Source organism: Sus scrofa, chromosome 6 (assembly GCF_000003025.6).
Source record: "Sus scrofa isolate TJ Tabasco breed Duroc chromosome 6, Sscrofa11.1, whole genome shotgun sequence".
NCBI lineage: Eukaryota > Metazoa > Chordata > Mammalia > Artiodactyla > Suidae > Sus > Sus scrofa.
The window spans coordinates 67105154-67127196 of record NC_010448.4 but is presented as its reverse complement, the minus strand read 5'-3'; the positions used below and the strand labels follow the sequence as shown (position 1 = coordinate 67127196).

Sequence of the window (22043 nt, the reverse complement as noted above, 5' to 3'; positions counted from 1 at the left end):
AGATGCCAGGTCTCCTGCCAGGTCCTCCAGGAACAGAGGAGGGGAGGGTGGCTAGGGGTTCAGATGCAAGCTCGGCTCCCTGCCGCTCACAGCCCACCTGGCTTTATTGCTCTCTGACCCACTACTCTGGGTTCCAGGCTCCCTGGGGGCCTGTCCCCTATCGCTCAGGCTTGCTTCCTCCTGCCTCTGTCTGCAAACTCTGTGCCTTCCCCCTCCCTCCCTGTGGATGCCCTTGCTCTCATTTCAGCGGCAGGACGGCTGCCAGTACACACACTCTTCCATGCAGGCTCCTAAGCCTCCCAATCACGGGCCTCTCCCTGGGGGTCCCTCTCATTCCCTCTCTAACCTCACCCCCACCCCACCAGAGTTTATTCCAGTTATTTGCTTACTTGTCTTTCTCCTCCACCATCCCTCTGTCGGACATTTATCCTTCAAAAAAGTAAGGAAAAATTCCTAATGATAAAAGTAATATATATTGATTGTGGGCCATATGGAAGATCCAAAAACATATAAAAAAGACAGTAAAACGTTTCCGAGTCCACCTGACAATTACCGCCGTGAAATTGGCTTCTGTGTCAATCATTTCCCCAGGCTCACACATAAGCTCTGGTTTTCCCAAGTGGAGTCAGGACCACACTGTCAAGTTTTGCACATTCTGTTTTTTAATAGGTCCTGTGTATTTCACCTGTCTGCCAACATTCTTCCTGAACACGAACCGAAGTGGGCGGTCATCCCGCTGCGTGGATGCCCGCTGGGATTTCAGGCTCCCCGAGGGCAGCGTCCCCGCAGCCTGGGCCCCCAGCGGGCGCTCGGAGACTCTGCGGAGGGCCGGCCGTGCCTGCGCGCGCGGACCCCGCGGGGCGCGGTGGGGTGGAGGCGGGTGGCCCGCTCGTCCCCGCGCGCTGCCCAGGGGTGTCAGTTGCGGGTGGGACCGCGCGGGGCCGGCGAAGGTGGGCTCGCTTCGGCTTTCAGGTGATTTCTCCGGACAGGGACATTCTGGAGTTTGGGGCGGACTCCTGGCAGACACCAGGGTCGCCTTCTCGGCCGAGGACCCAGGCGCCCCGCGGCCCCGCCCGCCGGCTGCCACTCGGCCTGGTTCGGGGTGGGGAGGGGTCCCCCAGGGGACCGCGGGGCGGGGCCGCGGGGCGGGGCGCTCCCGCCAAATTCGGGCCCCAGCTCCGCGGCGCGGCGGTATCGCGAGAGCGCGCGGGAGGCGCGCAGGTCCGGGCGGCTGCCCTTCCCTGTCGGCGTCGGCGGCGCAGTGCGCAGGCGCGGGGGGCGGGTTTCCCAGGGCTACAGCCGGCGCGGCGGCCCGCTCGTCCGCCGCCCTGCGCCATGGCGGGCTGCGCGGCGCGGGCTCCGCCAGGCTCTGAGGCGCGCCTCAGCCTGGCCACCTTCCTGCTGGGCGCCTCCGTGCTCGCGCTGCCGCTGCTCACACGCGCCGGCCTGCAGGGCCGCACCGGGCTGGCGCTCTACGTGGCCGTGCTCAACGCGCTGCTGCTGCTGCTCTACCGGCCGCCGCGCTACCAGGTACAGGCCGGGCAGGGCCTGGCGAGGGCCCGGGGCCGGGCGGGCTGGGCGCGGCGCAGGGGCACCGTCCCCCGGGGTCGAGGTCTGGGTCGGGTCGGCCGAGAGCCCGGCCTGCGAGAGAGACCGCCTCCCCCGGCCGGTGTTCTTTAGCATCGGCGAGTTCAGGTGGCAGGAGGGCCCCCTCCTCTACAGTCTCGGGAGCTGGGGGCGGGGGGCCCCCTCCGCCCGGCGGAGTGGGTGGCAAATTGCAGTTGGTGCGGTTCTGCAGCTGCGGCAGATACGCGTGCGGTGGGGAGTGAGGGAGCCCACGAGTTCTTTTATGTAATTTAAGGTGTGGAGAACTATCTGCTGTCAAGTCTGAGGTCAGAGGCCCCGCAGCTACGTGGAGGGGGCTGGGCGCAGAGTCCCGGGTCCCCCGACCAGGTTCGCTGCGTGGACTTGGAAGCATCCGGCCAATAAGCTAGGTTTACGCAGTTTTCCCACGGCCCTGAGTAGCAATTGCAGTAATAATAGTGACGGTAGCTAAAACGTGGGCAGCACTTACTCTTAAGTGCTTTACTCAGGTGATGGTCACAGCTGTTCTCAAAGGTAGGTGCTGTTGTCATCCCCACTGTGTAGATGGGGAAACCGAGGTCCAGAGACGTTAAGCGACTTGCCTAAGACCACAGAGCCAGAGAAGGGTGGGCTTGGGGTTTGAACCCAGGCAGCCCTGCTTCACCCTGCTAACCTCTGAGCAGATGAGCTCTGCGGACTTGCCCGTGGCCTTCTTATCCCAGGACGTAGGGTGATGCTCCTGCAGCCGGGACGTATGCTGAGAACAGCCAGGTGACTGAGCTTCTTTTGGGTCCATTTCAGATAGCCATCCGAGCCTGCTTCCTTGGCTTTGTGTTTGGCTGTGGAGTGCTGCTAAGTTTTAGCCAGTCTTCTTGGAATCACTTTGGCTGGTAAGAAGTGCTTCGGAAATGAGAGTTTTGAGGTCTGGGTGGGCTGATCAGAGGGTCAGTAGCGGTCCTTCTGCATCCCTGGCTGGCTGAAGGCTATTGAGGGTTCTAAGGAGAGGAGGTCGCTAGAATGCTAGGTGCCTGCATCTCGGACCGTGAGAACGTGTGCCCTGTGCCCCTTGGTTGCTTCTGTTGCAGGTGGAAACAGGTCTCCCCGGCAACCCCCTCCCCCAACAGGTGCCCTTACTGCCGCCCCAGCACATTCGGTAATGTGACCAGCCCTTCCCAGAAGAGGGTGCAGGTCTCAGTGACAGGAAGGGGCGAGGCTCTGGCTCGTCTTCACAGGCCTTTTCCGTCTCTAATTTCTATTAGGTCACATCTAGTGCATCCCCCACGGCCAGTGTAGGATTTTTCCCTACACTGCGATTTCAGTCCCTTGAGCCTTCTAGTCCCTGACCTGGATATGAACCAGTGGCTTCAAGGTAAAAAGCTTTATCTCCTCTTATCAATACTCTGAGCCATCTAATCCTTCTTTGCTGGAATTATTTCAGTTTTTTGGAATTTTTGTATTTTACATACATCACGACTTTATTTTGATACTTCCCTCTTTCATGTTTTACTGTGTGTAGTGTCATTGAAAAAAAAAAAAAGGCTGCAGGCCCATAATGCCTTCCTAACCTATGTTTCTTGTTTTGGGGTTTCTCCCCCCCCCCCAGTGACATTCACAAACGTAGTCCCTTTAAAACCTCAGGGAGTAAAGCTACATGTGGGTGCCTGACGGCCACTCTCAGACAGACGACAGCAGGTCCTCATCCTAGAATTCAGGGGCAGTTCAGACCAGATCCGGACTTCGACTTACAGCTGCCTGGATTCCCTTGCCCCAAGTTACCTCTCTTTCTTTGTGTGTATAAATAGGTATATGTGCTCTCTGTCCTTATTCCACTATTCCGAATACTTGGTCACAGCAGTCAACAACCCCAAGAGCCTGTCCTTGGATTCCTTTCTCCTGAATCACAGCCTGGAGTATACAGTAGCCGCTCTTTCTTCTTGGATAGAGTTCACCCTTGAAAATATCTTCTGGCCAGGTCAGTGTGCCCTGCTTTGCTTTCAGAGGGGAGACGGTGGCTTCCACGTGGCCCTGAGGACAGTGACGTGGGGTCACCTTCTCAGCTCTAATCCCCGCCGAGTACTTTTCCCCAGGCCTCTATCGTCACTAAGCTCCTTACAAAGGCCAAGCTCCGCCTGGGAATCCGCTCCCCACGGGTTTGGGGTGGAGGACGTGTTGACCTTCCCCTTAGGCCTGGCCTAACATTGGACCCGTCTCAGGTGAAGGCCCAGCCTTGGATAGCGGGAATCCCAGTTTGACCGTCAGGAGAGCTGTATCTGTTCATCTTCTGTGACTCGAGAAACACATCTGTTGTGCTTCTAATTAAATTTTAATGTGTTCACAAATGCCAGTTGCCCACTAGCATGTTTTCTAGGGCTCCTGCCTTTGGAAAAATAGGTCCATTTGAAGCATCCAAAGGGAGAACTCGGGAGGCCCCGGTCTGTATTCCCGCTTGTCACCGTCTCTGTCCTGCAGAACTGAAGCAGATCACCTGGCTCAGTGCCACCGGGCTGCTGATGGTGGTCTTCGGAGAATGTCTGCGGAAAGCGGCCATGTTTACAGCTGGTTCCAACTTCAACCACGTGGTGCAGAATGAAAAATCGGAAACCCATACTCTGGTGACCAGCGGAGTCTACGCCTGGTTCCGGCATCCTTCTTATGTCGGGTGGTTTTACTGGAGTATTGGGACCCAGGTATGGTATCGGATGTGATACCCATCTCTCTTCAAGGATTTTAAACTATATTTTCATTCAGATACGGTAACATCCACCATGTCCACGTGTACAGTTCAGAGGGTTTCAGTGTATTTGCAACTATTGTTCTTCTTTAAATAGGTACACGTGTTCCCCGACACATTTCAAGTGATAAAGTCCAAAGAACTCACTTAATCCTTAGCACTTTTTGTGAGGTACTTAAACTCTGGGTGATTTTAGGAGCTGGTACTCCATCTGTCGTACTGCTTTTCTGGCTCTTTAACTTAGATCTGGAGCACCCCAGTGGGATGAGGACAGAGATGGGGCTTTGGGGAGTGCCTTCTGCCCCTAAGGTGGCAGCTTAGAGCTTAGCCGATTTTCATTAGAAGCTGCTCTTGATGAGGCCAAGGTCATGTGTCAGATTTAACATGAGCAATGGAGGTTGTTCTGTTTCAGAAAACCCATCACCTCTTTGGGAAAGTCCAGTCTGGGCCCCTAGTTATCCCATTGCAGCGCCTGGTACCTGGGGACACTGGCGACCCCCAGTGGCAGGTTATTGCACAGCAGTTTTAAAACTTGTGTTTCTGAAACTCAAGACTCCTACCTTGAACCATCACCTTTCCAGAGTTCCCTCCGTGGTGCAGCAGAAACGAATCTGACTAGTATCCATAAGGACGCGGGTTCAGTCCCTGCCCTTGCTCAGTAGGTCGGGAATCCGGTGTTGCTGTGAAGGTCACAGATGCGGCTTGGATTCCAAGTTGCTGTGGCTGTGGTGTAGGCCAGCAGCTGTAGCTCTGACTTGACCCTTAGCCTGAGAAGTTCCATATGTCATGGGTGCAGCCCTAAAAAGCAAAAAAAAAAAAAAAACAAAAAAACCCAAAAAGCAAAACACCTTTCCTGGGAACAAACTGATGTTGAATCATGTAATTTGGCGTAAGTGCTAATTAGTAAACCCAAGCGCTCTAGGTCTAAGGGCTTTTTGTTTGTTTGTTTGTTTGTCTTTTTAGGGCCGCACCCTCGGCATATGGAGGTTCCCAGGCTAGGGGTCTAATTGGAGCTGTTGCTGCCGGCCACAGCCACAGCAACACCAAATCCTTAACCACTGAATGAGGCCAGGAATGGAACCCTCAACCTCATAGTTTCTAGTTGGATTTGCTTCCGCTGCGCCACGACGGGAACTCTTTTTTTTTTTTTTTTTTTTTTTTTTTTTGAGGGCTTCTTCATACCTCTTTGACCATGAATATTTTTACACCACAGCCCAGCACACACAGTTGTGTAAAAACAGATAAATCTTTCCTGGAGCAACACTTACCCCTACCGTGTACAGAGCACTCTGGTTTCTGCATTGTGGTTGTTTGTAATGCTTTTTATGATGTGCTGAGCCTGGGAAACTCCGCATGAGGGCACGCTGAGCAGCTGCACCCGTCTGCCGGCCAGGACAGCACAGGCTCTGGCCTTGGCTGATGGGCCTCCCTTTCCTCCTGAGTTAGTGGGGGCAGTAGCGCCAGCTCAGAGGCTTGCTCTGAGGGCTGAGCAGCTTATTGGTTGGTCATGAAGGGCTTGGCGTGTGCTGGGAATGCAGCAGGTGCTCAGGAAACAGTGATGAGGGTTAGAGGTGAGGACATACGGGCTTCTTGGTGAAAGTCACCCACTTGGGGAAGACGCATATCCGGGAAGGGTTCTGCCACAGTGGGCGGGGGCGTTGAAGAGCTGCTTTTCTGGGCTTCAGATGCTAGGCTGGGGAGTTTTCTGGTGGCCTAGCAATTAAGGACTCAGTGTTGGCACTGCCGTGGCTCAGGTTTGATCCCTGGCCTGAGAACTTCTGCATGGTGTGATCGTGGTTCAAAAAAAATAGGCTACAGAGGCATGATTTAGTCCTTGGTGCTGTCTGAGCAGGGGTGTGATCTGATGAAAGAAGTGGTTTCAGGGAGTTCCCATTGTGGCTCAGTGGTTAACGAATCCAACTAGGAACCATGAGGTTGTGGGTTCGATCCCTGGCCTTGCTCAGTGGGTTAAGGATCTGGCGTTGCCGTGAGCTGTGGTGTAGGTTGCAGATGCGGCTTGGATCCCGCATTGCCGTGGCTCTGGCGTAGGCCAGTGGCTACAGCTCCGATTCAACCCCTAGCCTGGGAACCTCCATATGCCGCGGGAGCGGCCCTCAAAAGGCAAAAAGACAAAAAAAAAAAAGAAGTGGTTTCAGAAGCTCAGTGGGGCAGCAGTGTATGGAGTCCAGAGGGAGCCAGAGGCAGGGGGCCAGGTGGCTGTGGGGTGGGAGGGAGCACGTTAGGATGTGTTGGGCGGGAAGGCAGTGGTGCGTGGAGTGGGGATTCACACGTGGGGTTTGTCGTGGGGAGTTGCCGTCACCCCTACGTGAGGGTCGAAATCCAAGAGGCTGAGCTTTCCTCGTAAGTTTTAGGTATTAGGTAAGAGGGACAAGAAAGCATATCCACAGAGGCCACAGTGACGAGAGTTTAGTTCTGTTGGGAAAGCGATGGCGTGTTTCAGTCCACAGGCCGCTGGCTCTCAGACGCCCTCGGGCTATTTCCAGAGACCCTTGGGCCCTAGGCAGGCAGCCCTCTGGGTGTGGGAGGCGACAGGTGCTGCTGAAGCGGACGGTGTCCAGTCCCACTGACCCGGGCCACTAACCCCGTGTCCTCTGTCAGGTGATGCTGTGTAATCCCATCTGCGGCGTGAGCTATGCCCTGACTGTGTGGCGGTTCTTCCGCGACCGAACAGAAGAGGAGGAGATCTCGCTGATCCACTTCTTTGGGGAGGAGTACCTGGAGTACAAGAAGCGGGTGCCCACGGGCCTGCCCTTCATCAAAGGGGTCAAAGTGGAGCTATGACAGGCCGGGACCCAGCCGCCTCCTGTCGGCCACTCTGCGGAATGGATTTTCTTCCCCTTTTTGTATGTCACCAATCGCTCTTCTGGAATACCACTCAAGACCAAGTGGTCAGAAGGCCTTAGGACCAAAGGACGCCCCCCCCAACTCCCCACCACCCCAGAGCAGCCTGCTCTTGGCCTAAATCAAGACAGGACATGGATTAAAAATGGACAAGAAGCAAATAAGAGCAATACTCAGCGGTGCCCTCCAGACGTGCCCTGGGGGAGCCTGGGCCATGCTCCATCCCCCACGAGGCCAGTGGTAACCAAGACCCCTGGGGAGAGGCGGGCTCGCTCCTGCCAGTGAGCCAGGCTCCCGCGGCAGGAAGGGCATCCGTGCTTGTTAGCGCTAGAAACTCAGTCAGACCCCAACTGTAGCCGAAGACCCCGAGCAGCACAGCTTTAACCTCCTTACTTCTGTCCCCCGCGCATGAGCGTGTCTAAGTTTGAAAGACACTTCCTTGTAAGGCACTTTGGCTCTTCACAGCTCATGGTATTTACATATCTATTTTTTAAAAAACAGCAGTATGAACTCAAAGGGGAGTCACTTGGCTTGTGAGCCCCAGCTTTTCTTTGGCAGAAAGGCGGCACGGACACCCCCAGACGACCGGGCCGAGGCTTTGCATTACCGGGGCTCCACAGGCCAGGGGGACCGTGGGCCCCTGTGGCTTTTCTGGGTCCCGGTTCCTGCTCCCCGCAAGGGGGGCTGTTACTGCTGATGGGCCTGTCCCAGAGGTCTCATTTCTCCTTCACCCAAGAGATGCTTCCAGGACACCTGCTGCGTGCAAGGCGTTCTTAAACCTTGAGAGAGACTGCTCTCCGTTCACTTGGGGTTTATTCTGATTTTACCATAGCTTATATTTTTGCGTTTGGGTTTAAATCTATTATTAACCATTGATTTCTATGCTCTCTTCTCAAAATTCCATCGTCCCTAATGCCATTTCAAACTGTCTTTTCCAAAGGGGTTTGTTTGAGCATATACAACTACAAAATTCAAGCACGTCAACTCATGAAAAAAAATAGAGCAAATAATCCCAGCTGAGGTTTAGTCAGTACTTTTGTTTTTCACGTTTGGGGAGCGTCGTTGGCTTTATGAGTCAGACATAAAAGCCTTGAGACCCTTGCTGAATTCTGGACCAGAGAGGAGCTTGGTCTCCGTGTGAATTCCTTCCGTGTGGTCCTGCCTGGCACCTGCAGAGCGGGAATCGGAGGTGGCTTCAGCCCCTGGCTGGGGCGCTGCCCTGCCCCACTGCGCCCCGCCACGCCGCGCCCCGTGGCTCTCAGGGGCCACTAAACCTTTCCGTGCCTAGACCTCCCCATCTGTGGAATGGGGTCCATACCGCCTACCTCACAGGGCTGTTGTGAAGACTCAGAACCATGTCAGATGTTTTAATAGGTGAGAGAGAGGACGTCACTGAAACCAGTACTGCATGAGTTCCACGGAAACAGACATTGGGTTTCACTGCACCTGACACCAGAAGTGTGTGTTCCAAAAAGCATGACTGACAACTCAAAACATGACTGACTTCTCGATTTCATGGCCTAATTAATTTTCTCATTCTTATATATACCAAAGAGGTTTACGGGTTCGTCGGTGACAGGTGTGACCCTCGCCGGTGTGAGGGCTGGACAGACTCTAGCCTCCGCCCTCCTGAGGTCTTGAAAGAGGCCGGGCCCAGGCGGCAGCCGGAGCCTTGGTGGGCACACGGCGCCGTGGGACACCAGCGCGCACTTCCTGTGTTTGGGGACTTGAATCAGATCTAGACTTGTTCTCTAGACCACGCTTAGCAAAGTCACCCCCGCTGCAGAACAGAGGAGGGGGCCGCTGAGGTTTGGGCTCTCTTCGAGGGAGAGTCCTGTCTTGCGGGCAGCTTTCATTGCCGCTGGGGGCCGTGACGTTGCCTTTTTAGTGGGTGGAAAGCAGCTAATGCCACCCCTGGCTCTGGACGGTGAGAGTGAAGGTCTTGGCATCTGACCTTCTGTTCCTCCTCCGCCCACCTGCCTGGAGCTCAGCACGCGGTCCCTGGTGTCGGCAGCGAGATGCCAACGTCACACCACCTGGGCTTGCTGTGACACCCTGCTGGGCTTTAGAGAGCAGTTCCACGAGCGTGTTCCCACCATGATCTATAACCCAGGGTGGAAGTCAGCAATGACTTTGGGACCCTAGGTGAACTGCTTAGGGGCAGGATTTGGCGGGTGATCAACTTTCCTCTAGCACTGAGATTGTCAGATTATTTTTAACTTTATAAATTTAGCAGTGACAGCACATGCGGCAGAGAATCAGGTCAGCGCGGCACAGGCTTGCCGGCTAGTCCCGAAAGCCCTTGTGGGTAAAGGCCGTGTTGCGGGCTCCTTCCATTGAGAAATTGTCAGGAGAGTTCTTTTTTCACTGCAGGTTTTAAATTGGAGCTTCTGAAATGCAAAGTAGGCACTGCCCAGAACAAAGCTACTTTGAAGCAGCGCAAAATGAAACATTGGATGAGGATTTGCAGTGTGGGGCAGAGAATGGCAGTTCATGGGAGAGAGGTTTGGGGCGAGCCTGGCAGAAAGCAGGAGGCGGCACACCCAGCACCCTTCGTCAGCATGAGCTGCTGCTTCAGCCTTAGACGTGAACGTTAGCAATCCCTTCCCCTCATGTAACGCTCTGGGCGACTGACCTGACAGGGACTGTCCCTACACCGAGGGTCTGTGCTGACAGGTTGGGCTTGGCAGGGGCTCGGCCACGGCTCCTCGTGGCAGTCTCCCCGAGCGGGCACAGTAAAGCACCGTCCCTCTGCACTTTCCTTACTGCCTTAGATGGGCGCCCTCGTTTCCTTGGTGACTCGGTGACGCCAGGCCTGTCCAGTGTTGGGGAGGCTCGCTCTCCGTGCCCTGCTAGGGAAGCGGACGCCTCGCCTCGTCCTGGGCTCGGGTGGCCGGCCGTCAGGAGTGGTCCCCGGCACCTGTTCCCAGGGACCTGTCCCACAGCGAAGCTAGGGGAGTAACTTAATGGCGTAATTACTTTTTACACACAGAAATGTTTATTTCAATATTGGATTTTCTTTCACAGATACTGATTATTTCCAATTCTTAAATAAAACTACTTGATTTCACTATGAACAATAGTGTCATTGTGTGGGATTCAGGAATTCTAAGATCTTGCTGCTTCTGACTAAGACGTCCAGAACCTCCCGCGTAAAACCAGATGTGCTCTGCCGACTCGATCCTGTTCCGAATTCCTACTTCTAACCAGTTTGTAATGACAGGTCCCTCCTGGGAGCTTGTGATGCTCTGGGATGGGGGCATCGTGCCCTGACCGGGCAGGCGTGTAGCAGCCTCGGCTCTCGATGAGACAGGGATCCATGGGTGTGTGGACCTGCGGGCCTACCTGATGCAGAGACGCCATTCGAGATTTGAACCACTGTGATTATCTGGGCATCATTTTGCCTCCAAAACTTTAAATTTCAGGTCATGCAGCTAATTTTCTTTTTTAAGCATTTTAAGTCCCACTTGATAAAAAGTCCTGGGGAGGCATGGAAAACTGAGCAAAGTCGCTGGTGAATCATGCTTTAATAGTATTGGAAGGCAAACACAGGAGAGTGACAGCAGTCAGAAAAAGGAATGGAGGAGAGGTGACGGCGGCTGTCCCCTGCTTCCAGGTGCTGCTCCTTTGCTTTATGAGCTTAGCCTGGGCTCTAAAGGGAGAAAAGCTGGAGCAAAGGTTTTTCCCTTTTGTTGAGTCAGTGCTCAGATTAGTGGGTGGAAGTTTCCAGGCGCACCCAGCTGGGCTGTGAATCAGGAGCTGGATTCCTCTGAGGCAGGGCAGGTGGCTAGCAGGCAAGACATGTTATCTATCATTCAGATGGATGCACCCAGGCGGGAGCTCACAGGGCCAGCACATGGGAGACGCAGGGGCACTGAGGGCCTTGGGGCTGATGTTCATTCATTCATTTAACCAAGACTTTAAGCAACCCAGAGTCTAGCCCAAGCCAAAGACTCTGAAATTAGGGCTTGGCAGGGACTTTCTGGGTTTGCTGCTGATAAATGATTACACTTTAAAAAAAAAAATCAGTTCCTATTGTTGCTCAGCAGGTTAAGGTCCCGCCACAGTGTCCATGCAGGTTCCATCCCTGGCCCTGCTCAGTGGGTTAAGGATCTGATGTTGCTGCGAGCTGCAGTATAGGTCACAGATGCAGCTCGGATCTTGAGTGGCTGTGGCTATGTGTAGGCTGGCAGCTGCAGCCCCAATTCAACTCCTTGCTGGGGAATTTTCATATGCCGCGGGTGTGGCCTTAAAAAGAAAAAAGATTATGACAGGTACGCCTTATCTTAGATGTCCCACCCTTTGTAAAATGCTCAACCCCGGGGGCCAGTCCCGGTTGCTAAGCTGGGCGCTCTCTCCGTGTGGGGGCATCACCCCCAGGTTTCGGTTTGGGTCTGTGAGAATCTTTATTTTTCTGTGGAGGCTCCTCTGTGAGGCTGCTCAGGGTCCTGCCGTTTCCTCGAGGCTCTGAGGTCTTCTCCTTCTTTTCTGAGACGCTTACTGGATCATTCCTAAAGAAACACCTAACGTGAGCGCCTCCGCCCCACCCCCTCCCCCGTCTCACCGCGTCCGGCCCTAAAGCCCGACCAGGCAGAGGCTTTCAGGATGGCAAGCCCTTCTGGAAGGTACCAGTGGATTAACACGTCTTCAGAACCAGAACGAAGAACTACGTCATTTCCGGAGTTCCTGTTGTCCCGCAGCGGAATCGAATCCGACTGAGGACAATGAGGTTGTGGGTTTGATCCCTGGCCTCGCTCAGTGGGTTGAGGATCTGGTGTTGCTGTGAGCTGTGGTGTGGGTCGAAAACGCGGCTTGGATCCTGAGTTGCTGTGGCTCTGGCGTAGGCCGGGGGCTCTGGCTCCGATTCGACCCCTAGCCTGGGAACCTCCATATGCCACAGGAGCGGCCTAAGAAATGGCAATATGACAAAAAAAAAAAAAAAGGAAGAAGAAGAAAGCCCAGGTCTGTCTTTGTCGTCCGTCCTTCTTTGTCTCTGAGATTCAATCATTTGCTCACTCAGGTTGGAAAGACTTGTTTACCTGGTCTGAACCTCACTAGTCCCGCTGTCATCATACGTGTTCTGTAGATGGTCTGACGGTTCGTCCACAGGTGCCTGAAACCTGAGCGAGAAAGCAGCTCTCGGGAACCTGGGCGGCAGCAGAGCTCACTGCACAAACGCCAAACTTGAGCAAACACTCAGGGGCCCGCCTTGGGCTTTGAGCCTCAAATATTTACTGACGGCCAGGGCACAGCCGTGGCAATGGACGAGAGAGGCTGGGCCCCGCTCTCGTGGGAGCTGCCTTCTGGTCGGGGAGATAGGCTCTAACACCTTCTTCCCCAAACTCACTGACATTAGTAAAAGGACCAAAAGAACGAGGGGGAAACCTCCAGGTGTACAGGAAGGGATGCACCAGGATTCTGGAAAGCTTATGGCCTGGTGGTCACTAATCCAGCCACTGAGGAAGATGGAATTCAAAGTGCAAAGCAGAACAAGCTAAGGCCAGACTGGTTCCCACCGCTGAATTCTTAAGGGGCCCCAGGAAATGGCAGCCGCATAAGGGTTAGGCTCTGGGAGGGTACAACACACACGGGGAAAAACTACTGAATCAGGTGACAATGACCTTCCAGGAAGGAGACTGGGCAAAGATCTAAAACTGACATCGGGGCACTAAACAAACAAACAAACAAAACCCCAACCAGATCCCTTAACACTGAAGCACCACCCATGTGCTCAGAGCTCCCAGCCTGCCCTCTCAACCCCAATTCCTTGTATGAACAGCTCAGCGAAGAGTTCCTGACATTTGAGAGTTCCCGTCGTAGCGCAGCGGAAGTGAATCCGACTAATAACCATGAAGTTGCGGGTTTGATCCCTGGCCTCACTCAGTGGGTTGAGGATCCGGCGTTGTCCTGAGCTGTGGTGTAGGTTGCAGACACGGCTCGGATCTGGCGTTGTGTGGCTGTGGTGTAGGCCGGCAGCTGTAGCTCCGATTCGACCCCTTGCCTGGGAACCTCCGTATGCTGAGGGTGCGGCCCTAAAAAAAGAAAAAGAAAAAAGAGAGAGAGCTCTTGGAAACTTCTCCAAAAATGAAGAGTTAGGAATCCGACTGCAGCAGCTCCAGCAGGCTGGTTTGATCCCCAGCCTGGTGCAGTGAGTTAATTAAAGGACCTGGCCTTGCCGCAGCTGTGGCGTAGGTTGCAGCTGCCGCTCAGATTCAATCTCTGGCCCCAGGAACTTCCATCTGCCTTGGGTGCATTCATACAATTAAACAAACAATGTGTACCCTTCCTCAAGGAGTTACTCGGGGATGGGCTCCACCAAACCGTGAACGAGGAAATCTGGGATGCTGGAATCCAGAGAGCTCAGGGTGGAGCGAGGGAAACAGTCCCCGGAGGGTGGCGGAGGGAGCGCCCAGGCTGATCACTGTGCACCCGCCCTACAGGGCAACCACCCTGGGGCTCAGTGCCATGAGAGACAGTCACACGAAGACCTGCCACCAAAAAACCCTCTGCCACTGTCACACCACCAGTACCCAAGTGTGGTGCTGAGCCTGCTCCAGGTTCCTGTCTAGACCTGGTTTAGCCAAGTCCCGAGGAAGTTCTCTCTCCTCCGTTCTGGACCAGCGGAGGGCCCTCATAACACCCCCACGGTATAAAGAGGTGGGCAGCTGTGTGCCTAGAAGCAGACGCTCAGAGCAGCCTACTCATTCTGTGTCTTGGCAGGTGTCCAGCCCTGGGTCTGCCCAGATGCCCTGATCAAACCCTCCCGACCCGGCCCACGGACTTCCCGAAAGGGCTCTTCCACATGCATGGCCCTTTTCCCGCACACACTCAAGTGTTTCGGCCTCCCCGGGACCCACCCTGGGCTCACCTGGGCTCCAGCCGCTCCTTCACCTTGGCAATGGAGCGGACGTAGGGCGTGATCTGCTTGGTGATGGTGGTCAGGTAGGCGTTCTCCTGCTTCAGCTGGAGAAGGTCCTGGAGCTGGGCTGTGGGGGTCAAGGCCAGAGCATTAGGTCCGGTTGGCTTCGGATTCTTACCTTCCAGCTTTGAACCATCTAAATATCCCAACTACTTCCGTGATTACCTGCAAAGAGTGAGGGGAAAGGCTTGGAAGGCACCTACTGACTGAGTCCCGACCGCAGTTGGGTTATGTTGGGGCAAGTTAGCAGCTGTGAGGCAAAGTCAAGAGCTAAGGGGGAGAGCTAACCCAGGGGCTGGGTTAGTGGAAAACTGGCTTCCTGCCCCTGAAAGCAAGCGTGTGGATTAGCTCCAGGACCTTCATAAATCTCCTGCTGATGAGCCACCCGCTGGTAGGCTTCCTCCCAAATCTGAAAGAGAAAGTACGTCGGACTTTGCCTGTGGCCGTGAGTTGGAGTTTCCACTGGTGGCCCTTCCATCCTCTAGCCTCTTGGAGCCAAAGGGCACCCCCAGCCCGATCACGAGGCTCCAGGCAGAAAAGACCCAGGGTCCCGAGCCGGCCACACGAGGGCCTCAGGGGGCACGGGGCCAAGGTCCCCCTCTGCTTCCCGTCTTGGGGTAGAGCGTGTCAATGCCCACAGGTGGCGCTGCAGGGGAGGTGGGGGCCTCCGGAAGGGCTACCTCCTGGAAAACTGCTCGCAGGCCCTCCAGGGCAGCATACTCCGAGGTGATCTGGGCATCCACCCGCAGGGACTTGTGCAGGATGTCGCCCATGATCTCGGCCTTGATGAGCGAGTGGTGCTTGGTGAGGTCCCGGTGCAGCTCCTGGACCTGGTCCTTCAGGTTCTGCATCTCCACCTGCAGGCGCTGGGGGGAGAGACCAAGTGAGTGCCGGGTTTCCTGCAGGCTGGGGACGCGGCGGCTGGCGGGAGGGGCGTGGGGAGGGATGGCTAGCAGGCTGGGTGGCCTGTGCTCGACTGGCCACTGCACCTTGGCCAGAAGGGGTGGCGCTTTCCCAGCCAGCGGGTCCCAGGCCCTCCCCCCCTCACCCGGTAGGAGTCCTCATGGCGGCGGCAGTGCTCCGCGAAGGCTGAGTCGTCACCCTCTGCCAGCAGCATCTTGGTGCTCACGTACCGGCGCAGCGCTGGCCTTTGGACCGGCGACCCCAACATCCTTCCCACCGGGGAAGGGCAGCTGGGCCCCATCAGCACCTTGGGGCCTGGGCCCCCTGCCAGCCTGGGAAGAAAATGCGCGTGGATGTAGAGGCGGGGTTCCAGAACTTCTCCCCACCTCCCAGTGCGCTCTCGGCCCCCTCAGCCCAGGCTGCGCCAGAACCCCAGGAGCTCTGAAAGGCACTGATGCAAAGCCAAGCCCAAGAGCAGGAGAGGTCCACCAGGATGTTCTCAGGGCTGGTCGCCAGCAGACATTATGCTCATTTACACGCTGGACCTTGAAAATTTGGTCTAATGCCCAGTCCCCTGTGTCTGGGGCCTTGGCACACCCATCCAGCTTAGGCATTTGTCCTGACTCCCCCAGAGTCTCCAGCTCTCTGGACTGGGACGCAAAAGTCAGACCCCCCGGACCCCACCCTAAGCCACCCCTTCCTTTCAGGCCTTAGACACTGCTAGCCAGGAAGCTGAGACAGCAGTGGTGTTTGGGCACAGCTCTGAGTCCTCCGTCCACCCTGACCTGGCAGGTCAGCCCCAGGCTGGACGGCTGCTTTCCCGCTAGGCCGGCTTCCCTGCTCCCCAGCGTGGAGGTTGTTGGCGCCCAAATGAGGCCCGCGGAGCTCGGCGAGCAGGGAAAGGCGGCGCTCTGTGGCCCCCACCCCAATGGGGACCTCGGGCCGGGTCCCTCCCCTGCCCCGCACTCACGTGCTGGCGCCGCCCCCGGCACCCGCGGCCCGGCGAGGCCCCAGCAGCAGCAGCGGCTCCAGGCAGCGCGCGAACTCGGCGCGGTGGTCGCTGACGATCTGGGCGGGGGGGGGGGGAGGGCTTGAGGCCTCTCCAAACCCCGCGGCCCCGCCCCCGGCCCCGGCCCACCCAGCGCCGCCCGCCCACCTTGCTGCTCTGGGCGGGCCGAAGGCGCTGCGGCCGCGTGACAATGCCCTGTAGCCGCTCCATCAGCTCCTGCAGCGGAGGAGGGCGCTCCGGTGGGTGGGGGTGGAGGTGACTGGGAGGCGGGGGCAGAGGGCAAATCTGTCTTTAGGACTTTACCTGCTGTCCAGTCCTCCCTGGGAATGGTCTGGACGCCCACATCACCCCCACCCCCAAACCACAGGAAAGGTTAGGGCGTCTGGACTCCAGGGGATGCGCTGCACTCCGGGGAGGAGGCTTATGCTCCCTTCCGGGCTTTGCTGTCCATTTATGTATTTATGTATCACTAGGGCCACACCTATGGCAGATGGAAGTTCCCAGGCTAGGGATGGAAGCAGAGCTGCAGCTGCCAGCCACTTTACTGTCCTTTTAGAAGGGACTGAGCTGACCCCTAAATGGTTTGCGGAGGACCAGGTGGAGGAGGGGACAGTAAACCCAAAGACCTCTGACCCAGCATCTAGATGACAGGTTGCCCAGCCCTGAGGGTCGGGGGTTCGGCATGTACAGGATGGGTTCCCTGGCGGGGGGATTGTGTGGGCTGTGCAGGGTGGGTTCTTGGCGGGGGATGTCTAGAGTGTGCAGGTGAGTTCCTGGCAGGGGTCTAGGGTGTGCAGGGTGGGTTCCTGGGGAGGGCGGAGACTCCCAGGAGCTGGGGACTCACATAGCCCAGATCCAGGAACTCGGCCTTGCTGGCCAGGCTGAGGAAAGATGAGCAGATGACCAGGTGAACCTGCGAGAGAGATGCTGCTCAGTGCCTGGGCAGGGTGCCCGGCCCCACACCCCCAGCATCCCTTACCTGCAGGGTGGGCAGCAGAGTGGCCAAATGGGAGAGCTGCTCCTTGAAGGCCTTGTCCTTTTCTTCATACTGGCTGGGGGAGGGGCAGGCAGCCTCGTCTCCACGGGGAGGGCTGAGGGTCCTTAGGACTGGGGGTTCCACCTCCCCACCAGCTCTGTGCGTCCTTCCCCATCACCCCTCCCCTGAGCTCCCTTGTCCTCCTCACCGGGGGGGGGGGTCGCCTGGCTGTCTTGCTCTCCAGGCTGTGAGATAGGGGTCTGGAGGTCAAGGGGCAGGGGACAGAGACTCACCCCCACCACTCACCTCTGCACAGCCTGCAGCAGCAGCGCTTTCCTCTCGGCCAGCGTGTCCTGGGAGGACAGTCCGCCACTGCCACCTCCCAGTGCTCTCCCCCCCCACCCCGCTTGGGCCCCCCAGTCTACCAGCTCTGCTCCCTGAGCTATCTCCTCTGATTCCCGCAGCCTGAGAGCCCCGTTCCCCTCACCTTAAAGGTCACCTCCTGCGGGAAGTCTTCCCTGACTACTTCTCACCACTAGCACCAGCCTAGGGCAGGCCTTTGACCCTCTAGAATGCTCCTGGAACCTGGGATTAAGTAACTCCGGGAAGTGGTTCAATGCTTGCTGCCCTGCTACACTGGACACTCCGCAAAGGCCCTGGGGGCCCTGCCCTGTGTCCTGGGCACCAGTCACAGCTGATAAGGATGTGGCCTGTGGCTGCCCAGTCCCCCGACCCCTCTCACCTGCATGCTGCCAAAGAGGGCGTGGATGGCAGCCTCCTCATCAGCCGCGCTGCGTCGCACGTCCTCCACCATGGCCTGCAGCAGCGCGATGGCCTCCCGCGTGGACGTCTGCAGGGCCTTCACCGCCTGGGAACAGGGCGCCTCAGCCTCGTGGATGTGCCTTCCCCTCCCCGGGCCAGAGCGCCGGGCATCTTGCGCTCACCAGCACCGCCTGCTGCAGCCGCTCGCAACCCTGCACATACGCCGACTCGAGGTCCACGCAGTGGGCCCGGCTCTCCCTGTGGGGAACCCGAGGGTGAGCTCCGCTTCAGGCCGCCCTCCGCCCTCTCACCTCCCGTGCCCTCTACCCACCCTTGCATGTCCCGGAAGCAGCGGATACACAGCAGCGACTTCGTGTCCGTGGAGAACATGATGTAGGGCTCAGCGTGCAGCGCTGCGGGGTGGGGGGCAGCGATGAGGGCTTGGGCGCTGCCTGCCCGCAGCCCCACCCAGCGCTGCTCCCCACCTGGCACACTGCACTCACTGCACTTCTGGAGCACGTCGCGGCTGCGCTGGCCCAAGGCCACGATGTCGTGGCTCGCGAACATGCGTGCCCGGTGCGTCTCATCGCGGCAGCGTGCGCACAACGGCTGCCCACACGTGTTGCAGAAGTACGTGGTCTCAGCATCCTGCGGACAGAGTTCGGGCTCAGCCCGCCCACGAACTGGGAGTCTGACCCTGGTTGCAGCCCGAGCGTCATTGCACGCGTGGATCCCAGCCTGGGGCAGTCGCCCGCGGCCAAATTCAGGTCTTTCTTGTAATCCGGACCTTCAGCGTGTCTAACACACCCAGTTTACGGATGAGAACGTGGAGGCTCAGAGAATAGCTAAGTAGGTCCAGTAACGGACAGGTACCCAGAACCGGCTTTGGGAGAGGGGTTCACGGGGTGGCGGGGAAGGCAGACACTGCATTCGCAAAACATTTTACCTACGACAAAAATGTGTACCTTCAATAGTAGCCACATGGCGATGCCCACCCTGATCATATGGAGCCAGAGTTTGGCTGAGGGAGGAGAGGAGTGAAGGCCTGCAGGTGCCCTTCCCCAGGGCGGAAAGTCCAGGACACCGACCCAAGCAATGGCTATGCAAGCACAGACCCTGCCAACTCCTTACTTGGGCAGTCAAGGCCATTTCCTCCCCATGCTCTCCCTGCAGCCCCTCACCTCCTGCTCCTCATCTCCGTAGTTCTGGGTAGCACACATTCTAGAACTTACCCAGCACACCCCCACCTTTTGCTCCTGTGACACCCTACTCAGGCCAGAGAGAGACCCACATACCCTTCACCATCCACCTTGAAGCCTGGCCTCTGCTCCCTGGGCTTTCAGGATCGTCCCTGCCCACACGGTCCTCACTTTCCCGTGGGCTGTGGACAGCTGCTGGCAGCTACCCAGGTAGCAGGGGGCCCTCGAGGGCTGGCTCAGGCCGGTGCGCTGGACTGCCCTTCCTGTTCCAGCTCACAACTGCACCCTGATTTGGGGACCAGTAAGCTCCCCTCAAATTGAAACGGCCTTAATCTCTGCACCTGTCTGGCTGTTGGCTCAAGTCGGTTGTTTGGGACCTCCGTTTCCATGCCAGGCAAGTGGGGCTCACATCCTGGAAACAGGGTGCCCTAGAGAAGCATTGGAGGATCTACTGATGGCTGATCCAGAGGACGTGTTGGCACATGCTGCAGGCACCAGGACATTGCAACCTGGCACCCTCTGCTCCTCACCCCAGCCCCAGGCCCCCCTGCCTGCTTGCCGCACTCCAGGTCGCAGTTGGCACAGTGCACCACCTCCATGCCATCCCCTGAGCTGTCCACCAGGAACTGCAACAGCCGATCCACTGGAGGGAGCCCGCTGGGGCCCTTCACCACCGTCTGGTGTCTGCGGAGAAGCTTGAGCCAAGATCCAGATGCCGGGTCCCCAAGGCCCCCTCCCTCTCCCTCCCCTTCACATTCCAGGCTGGAACTAAAAATAGATGGGGGAGGGGGGTGCCTGCAGGCCTGACCTCTATACTGATCTCAGCCAGTGTTCACTCTGACCCCACCCCCTTCCAGTCCTGGGTAGTCGGGGGAGGGGGTTAGTGACTCAGGGTGGCAAAGGCAGGAGCGTCCCCTTAACCCCCTCTCAGTGGGGACAACTCTGGTAACTTGAGCCAACACAACGAGCTTGTGTTGACCTAAGACTTCTGGACCCTCCAAGTGAGTCCTGAGGCTGGGCCTAGATCCTCTACTGCAGCAGCATGGAATCCAATCGGACAGCCCCGCCCTCTAGGCTGCCCCATCCCCAGACTTTCTGTGGGAGGCGTTGGGCCATAACCCCAGGACTCAGTTACCCTGATCTGTAAAATGAGCAAGAGCCTTCACCTTTTCTCCAGGAGAGGTACAGGCTGGAGGCAGCCTCTCCCAGCCTTCTCTGCAGAGGGAGAGTCAGAGCCCGGCCCTCTCTGTACCTAGTCTCCGCCCCGGGGGCAGCCAGCATCCCCTCCTGGGGGACTCGGAGGCACTCACTGGCACAGCGGGCAGGCGAGGCGGCCGTCGGCGGCGCGGCCGCGCAGGCAGCCGGCACAGAAGTCGTGGAAGCAGTCCAGCAGGCACGGGCGCTCGTACTGCACGTGGCACAGCGGGCACACGAGCGGGTGGCCGCTCGCCGCGTCCAGGGCGCCCGAGCCCTCCAGGGGCGCGAAGATAGCTCCTGACATCTTCCCGGACAGCGCAGGAGCGCGGCGGGGCGCGCGCGGTGCGAGGCCCGGGCAGCAGAGCCCGCGCCGGTTCCCGCAGCCCCTCTGCCCCGGCGCCGGCGCCCTCCCACCTGTCGCTCGCGAACCCCCGCCTCCCGCCCCGGGACGTGCAGTGGTCGTGCAGCGGGGAGCGGCTAGGGCCCAGGACCAGGGCTGGGGGCTGCAGCGGCGGGCGCGGTGCCCGCCCTCCCCACCTCTCCACCGCAGCCCTGGAAGGTCAGACCGCAGGACCCGCACGGCTTCCTACCCAATGCCCCGCCTCCCCCTGCCTCCCCCTCTCCCACCTCCCCTCACTCCCACCCCAGGAATGCCCCTCTTGATGTCCTCTGCGTGACCTGCAGGCGACACCCCTTCTGCGCTGGACACCCCTTTGCTCGGGCGCGGTGCTCCCGTCCCGCTCGCTTCCCCAGGCGGGCCCCGCCGGCGCTCCGCCCCAGGACTCCGGTCAGGGCCACCGCCACTCCACCCCGCGCCCAGAAGAAGCACGAACCTGGAAAGGACCCCGCGAGGCAAGGGTTCGAGGCTCGGACTGGACCCCGCATGGGATGACAGAGCCCGGAGCCGCGGGATCGCGGCTCAGAGAGGGGCCCCAGGACCGGGGGTCACCCCTGGCCCCGCCAGCTAGACGGGATCTGTCAGGTCGGACTTCGGCCCAGGCAGGAGTGGGTCCGCGCGGCCCCCTTTCCTCGACGGCCAACTGAGGGCGCCAGAGAGCAGCAGGCCCTTGGGAGAGCACGTGAGAGGTGGGAAGCCCAGGACTGCCTTTGGCTCCTAATGGCAAAAGTTACTGACGACTCAGAGCCTCTGAGCTGGGGTCAAACAGGGCAGCCTCGCAGTGATGAGGCGAGTCTTCAATGAAGTAAAAAGCACATCCGGAGCTTCCAAATAATTAAGACCCCACTCCCATCATCAGCCGAGTTCCCAAAAAAGAGGTAGGTTTGGGGGGGAGCATGAGAGAGGAAGCTCTGAGCCTTTCCAGCTGGCTCCCCTCTGCCCTTCTTGGCCTGGCGAGTGCTTGTTTCAGCCAGTGTCATTTTCTCCAGAGTGCCTGCTTCCTCTGCCCATGCCAGCCTGAGCCCCGGGAAGTGGCTTCTGTGGCTTCTGTCTCTGCCCTTCTTGAAATCAGTCTAGCCCAGAGCCTGACCCACAGAGGGTGCTGAATAAAATCTGACTAATCAGAAAAAAACCTAGGAGATTGTATTCCAGCTGGGTTTTGAAGGATGAGTAGAAGTTGGCCAGCGGGAAGAAAGGAAGTGAGTTCTAGGCAGGAACCACCTATTCTTTCAAGGGTCCTCCCTAGCCCTGGTCCAAGTTATTTGCGCTCCAAGTCACAACAGTGGTCACTGTTTATGGGCCAATACACTATTCAAAGCTCTTCTACTTGTATTAACTCATTTAATTCTGACAACCTTATGAAGTAATGAATGTTACCATTGTAGGTGGTAGAGCTGGTATACAAAACTGGGTGAGGTCTTGGGAGTTGCCGCCATGGCTCAGTAGAAATGAATCTGACTAGCAACCATAAGAACGCAGGTTCGATCCCTGGCCTCGCTCCGTG

The 22043-nt window shown here is 57.7% G+C and overlaps 2 protein-coding genes across 4 annotated transcripts; one reads left to right on the top strand and one right to left on the bottom strand.

Annotated features, from left to right (window-relative positions):
- Positions 1289–10254, top strand: ICMT (isoprenylcysteine carboxyl methyltransferase). Its single transcript, NM_001244481.1, is given in 5 exon segments — positions 1289–1530; positions 2386–2474; positions 3387–3556; positions 4054–4271; positions 6935–10254. Coding segments are annotated over 5 exon segments (855 nt in total). The 5' UTR covers positions 1289–1335; the 3' UTR covers positions 7118–10254.
- Positions 8030–21850, bottom strand: RNF207 (ring finger protein 207). 3 transcript variants are annotated; one of them, XM_021095247.1, is made up of 17 exons: positions 20256–21694; positions 19476–19629; positions 18250–18394; positions 18078–18159; positions 17929–18004; positions 17727–17852; positions 17291–17337; positions 16988–17060; positions 16853–16921; positions 16156–16224; positions 15970–16067; positions 15145–15331; positions 14777–14962; positions 14454–14505; positions 14046–14163; positions 12217–12297; positions 8030–11688 (listed from the first exon to the last, which is right to left on the bottom strand). In XM_021095247.1, the coding sequence occupies exons 1-17, from the start codon at positions 20444–20446 to the stop codon at positions 11517–11519; spliced, it is 1926 nt and encodes a 641-aa protein (XP_020950906.1). In that variant the 5' UTR covers positions 20447–21694; the 3' UTR covers positions 8030–11516. The 3 variants fall into 3 exon arrangements, with proteins under 3 accessions (XP_020950906.1, XP_003481985.2, XP_020950907.1); XM_003481937.4 differs by having other exon boundaries at positions 19497–19629; positions 20256–21688; XM_021095248.1 differs by lacking the exon at positions 17291–17337 and having other exon boundaries at positions 16988–17056; positions 20256–21850.